We start from the raw sequence: 5090 nt of genomic DNA on the forward strand, positions 1-5090 counted from the left end.
TACCCAAAGATAAAAACAGATGATTGTGCTTTATTCCTGCCCTAGTATAAATGGTTTATTATCTTTTAAAATATTAATTCAAAAATTGTTATCAATCAGTCATTTCCTTACATAAAATAGTATAAAAACAATGTATATATGTATTTATATATATATATATGTATAGTTTTTAATTCTAAATGCAACTAATGACAACAGCAGCGGAGTTGTAAATTTAATAAAATAATAATAATGATAATATTGCTTAGGCATGGTTAATCAATGATTCTGTATATTTTTTGCAATATCAAACACATTTAAAATGTTAATGGAACAGTAGTTTCATTATTAAATATATATATATATATATAATATTTAATGTACTAAATGTAATACTTTTTATTGTTAGGTAAATGGTATGTTAAGTGATGGTGAATTAAGTGGACGTCGTAGTTCAAATATTCGTCGCCGTAGATTTACAACTAGGGGACCTCATGTAATGACTTTACAACCTGGAAGGTTTGTAATTAAGTTTCAGTATTTAGTGTTTACTATTAAGGTGCTTGTAATACTTGGTATTATTTGTCTAAATATTATGTGTTTTCCCATTAAAGATATAGAGATGTAATATAAACTAGTGATGGGCATTTTCGAATAGTTTTTGTACAACCGAATAGTTTATTTTTAGCATAAACTATTCGAATATATTGTGTAACTATCGAATATTTTTTGAATGACTATCGAATAGTTCGATAGTTTCTATTCGATATTTCCCATCACTAATATAAACATTGAATTTTTAGTATGTAAAAACAAGCTTTCTTAAAACTATAGATCTATATATTAATGATTCTCCTTAATTAGTGAGTATGCAATCTAATAAAAATATTTTATAATTTAAATATCTCAGAATAATAGTTGTAAGAAAGAGGCACAATTGTATTAGAAAGTAAAAGTTACTAATTATTTATTTACTCTAAATGCGAAGTTGCTCTTTCTATTTTATCTATTGATATTCTTAAATAATGTAGTTGTAATTGCAAAATAATCTCCAATAAACAATCCTTAAATTTTGATTTCTTGATTTACTAGTGCTAGAATAATTGTATGAAAATTATTTGACTTATTGTTGCTTAAGAAGCAACACCACCCATCTCACATTTTGATCAAAATGAGTTTGAACACTATGCTTTCCACATGTTATAAGTAAATTTTCATAGAGAATCAAATGATAGACTCAGATTTTTGATAAAATCAATAGATAGCATCCTAGGTACTATCAATTTAATAGAAAACTGTTTTTTGTTTCCCTGTAAAATTGACAAAAATGAGATAGGTAGTGTTACTTTTTAATCAATGTTATATTAATTTGTAATTAGGATATGTGAAGACAAAGTCTTGTTGTCTTATACTGGCACCATTTAACTTAAGTACCCACTGACATCTAAAAATGTCTCTAGTCTGATCTAATAATCCAATTATAATGAAACATTTGATATTTTATTATAGAGGCCCTAGGCGAAGCTCAGGAAGTGGTACTATTGAAAATTTAGTTGAAGATGTAATAGTCAATTTTGCTGATTACGCCAATTCCCGTGGAGCTACTGGTCCAGTGTAAGTAGAGTATTATTATTTATCATAGTATATTTGAGTAAAAATGTGCTAATCTATGACTCCAGCAGTAGATTTTTACTTGGTAATCCTGGAGACTATGTATGGGGAAGAGATGGATTAGATTCAATTGTATCACAATTATTAAATCAAATTGATGGAGCAGGACCACCACCATTAACTAAAGAAAAAATCCAAGACATACCAACAGCTCAAATTTCTCAAGATCACCTAGGTAATGTTTATCTTAATTCCTTTAATAAAAAAATAGATATGTGGATATACCTTACTAAGAAAATATTGTAATTTTTTTTAATTAGCTTATTATTTTTAATCTAATAATCATTTTTTATAATAATTATTATTATAATAAAAAATTGTATTCTGATAATAACCCTTATATGGGGCCACATTTAATGGAAGCATTGGGTGAGAATACCTCAGGAGGTAGGTTTTTAAGGGCACAACTAAAAAATGAAGCAATATAAATTATATATTTAAAGAATTTTTTTAAATTTTAAACTTAAATTAATTTTTTTAAATTATAATTATGATTTAATAAAAAAAAAGAAAAATATATTATTTATAANAAATTAATTTTATTTATTAAGAAAATACGTCACTATAGAAATAGATTATTAAGTATAGAAATTAACTAACAATAAATTTTATTTCATTTTGAAGGTCTTACAATAACTTAACTTTCAGGCTATAACAAAGTTTATTTTTGGTTTTTCTTGTATATAATTATTTTTATATGTTATAATTTAGCATGGAACGTGCCCGATTTGTCGTAAGTATTTAGCTGATGATGGATTAGGTTCAATTAATTCTGACCCACTAAATGGAATCAGCCTGGGTGTTGGTCCAAACTTAGCAGCACTTATTAGGTTAGTATGATATTCAGCATTAAATACTAAATATATTTTCTACTAAGTCTTAAGTATTTATATATACTGTTGATGTGAAGACGGTCAAAGATGAAATATGTGGCGATGGTATCATCTACCATCAACAGTGTTGTATGAATCATAAGTCGGTTAAGATATGTTTTTGTGTCGTTTATTTAATTTCTATGTTTTTATAAATGTTATATAGCTTATATACAATTTTAATAATATTTTATATGTGTAATAATATTATAATTTTATTTTTATAATATTTAAAAAGAGAAAAACTATTTTTTGTTCTTATTGTTGCCTGTTGTTCTCACATAATTTGGGAGCTTGTCAGAAATCATTGATCAATAAACGGTTACAGATCTAGAAGAAAATGTCTTGTCAAATTAAAATCTCATTATTTTCAAACTATTTAAAGTGTTTCTGTCGCAAAAATATTTAAAACTTAATTTTGTTGTAATACAAACTATAATAACTGATTTATAATTAATAATACTACTCGGCATAAACTGATTATATGACATTTTCTCAAATACAAATTATGTGAGGAACATTAACTTGTAAGTCAGAAATAATAAATTTATATTGACAGATGAATTGCTTTACCAAATAAGATAATAAATTCATACAATTTTCTTGTATTATGAATAGAATTTTATCATAAAAGAAGTATTATTGAGAAATTAAATTATGAATATTATATTTTACAAAAGCTTTAAAGAGCTATGAGGGTTTAACATCTCTCAACAACAACTAAATTATCAATTTTTGCAGTAGTCTTAAATTGAAAAAAAACTTTATTTTAATTTAAAGANGGGTTTAACATCTCTCAACAACAACTAAATTATCAATTTTTGCAGTAGTCTTAAATTGAAAAAAAACTTTATTTTAATTTAAAGAGACAAGTTGGTAATCTTATGCACTTTTTTAATGGTTATTTTAAATCATGATATCACCCCCAAAGAGTTTTCTTAAAAAAAATATTATATTTTTGAAGAATACATTTAGAGTATCTTTTGTTTTCATTTTTATATTTTTAAGAAAAGTTTGACTTAAAAGTTAAAAATACATATTATATTCTATATAATAATATATATTATTATAAAATGTAATATATATTAAATATGTTATGTTATTTCAAAGTAATAGATGGCTTAAAAAAAAAAATAGTGATATTTGGAATTATTATATATTTATTATTTCAATGATTATAGATAGATCGTTAGATCTATCTATAGTTATGGTTTATAGATATCAGTTCTAACCGATATGTACAATAAATTAATGGATTATATATCATTGTGTACAATGTATTGCACAAAATTAAATGAATAATTAAACAATTTATTTTTATTTTGTGATCCGATTAACTCCTATTATTCACAACCTATTCAAAAAGATACATTTTTTCATGAATGACCCATAACTGAATTCAGCAAAGATGTGTTTTTGTGTCGTTTAATTATGTTTTAGTGTTTTATTTATATTATATATGTTTTATAAATATTATGTTTATATATAATTTGAGTAATATTGTATCTTCTTCTTTTCTAAAGGCTAAGCCTTATCATAGCTAATATCCTAGGGAAATTAAGTGCAGTGGTTTCCCATTGCCTTCTACACTGAGAATATAGTGCTTTTTCATCATCATAGAAGCGCACGCAGGATCACCCATCCGTTCACCTATGGCGGTAGGCACAGCTTAACATTAGAGTGTTGTCAACAACTAGTGTGATCACCACGCCCCTAATATTGTATATGTATAATAATATTATAATTTCTTTACTATAATATTATAAAAGAAGAAAAACTGTGTTTTGTGTTCTTATTTATTCCGGTTGTTCACATATAAATATTATCAGTTTGTTATTATTATTATTAAACATATAAAAATTACTATATTTTAAGTTGTGCATTAATTGTCTATTAATTTTAGAGCTAGAGGCCAACGTAATAGTGATCCAGTTTGGGGAATGAATGAATATGACATGGCATCAACATCATCAGATTGGCCATCACAACTTGGTATAAGTTTACCTTTACCCATTGTGTCCACTTCTTCATCCACCCAAATTCCAGCCACTTCAGGCATGTCTACATATTCTTCTGTTGCTGCTAGAAATTTACATGACCCTCAATTATCTACATCTAATGATGCTGAACCTATGGATACTGATCATGATCAAAATTTACCAGCAGTGAACAATACAAATGAATCCTAGTCTTTTTATATTACTTTTTAGTAATATATCTATTACAATATGAGTTTTCTGGTAGGAATATGAGAATTTAATACATCAGTATAACAATTGACATTTTTTTTTCTGTTTCATTTTTGGTTTTTTATGAATGTATACCATTAAGACAGTATTTACTATGTTTATAGAAATAACATTTCTGGGTACATATAAAAATATTTGTGAATTAAAATGTTTAGCTGCACCATTTCAACTAACTTCTTAAGTTATTTACAAAATTAATAATTTTCAGCATAAAATTTGAATGTATGTTTTACCTTGATAAAAAGTTTCAATTTTTAACTTATTGTTGTATAGTGGTATATTTTTAAATTATTAATTATCAAAAAATCTGTATAATGAT

At 25.2% G+C, this 5090-nt stretch overlaps 2 protein-coding genes across 2 annotated transcripts in view; both read left to right on the forward strand.

Moving 5' to 3' along the window:
- Positions 1 to 5090, forward strand: part of LOC126894232 (NK-tumor recognition protein-like) — a gene marked incomplete in the record, with an annotated part of 135127 nt that overhangs the window by 93826 nt on the left and 36211 nt on the right.
- Positions 2337 to 4726, forward strand: LOC126894247 (uncharacterized). The gene is made up of 2 exons (XM_050665117.1): positions 2337 to 2480; positions 4426 to 4726. Exon 2 carries the CDS (start codon positions 4463 to 4465, stop codon positions 4709 to 4711), a length of 249 nt encoding a protein of 82 aa, XP_050521074.1. The 5' UTR covers positions 2337 to 2480; positions 4426 to 4462; the 3' UTR covers positions 4712 to 4726.

The sequence above is a fragment of the Daktulosphaira vitifoliae genome, unplaced genomic scaffold, assembly GCF_025091365.1.
Source record: "Daktulosphaira vitifoliae isolate Bord-2020 unplaced genomic scaffold, ASM2509136v1 Scaffold_1, whole genome shotgun sequence".
In the NCBI taxonomy this organism is placed as follows: domain Eukaryota; kingdom Metazoa; phylum Arthropoda; class Insecta; order Hemiptera; family Phylloxeridae; genus Daktulosphaira; species Daktulosphaira vitifoliae.

What these genes read in the sequence shown, in the direction of transcription:
- LOC126894247 (XM_050665117.1), top strand. Translation starts at nt 4,463, where the DNA reads ATGAATGAATATGACATGGCATCAACATCATCAGATTGGCCATCACAA.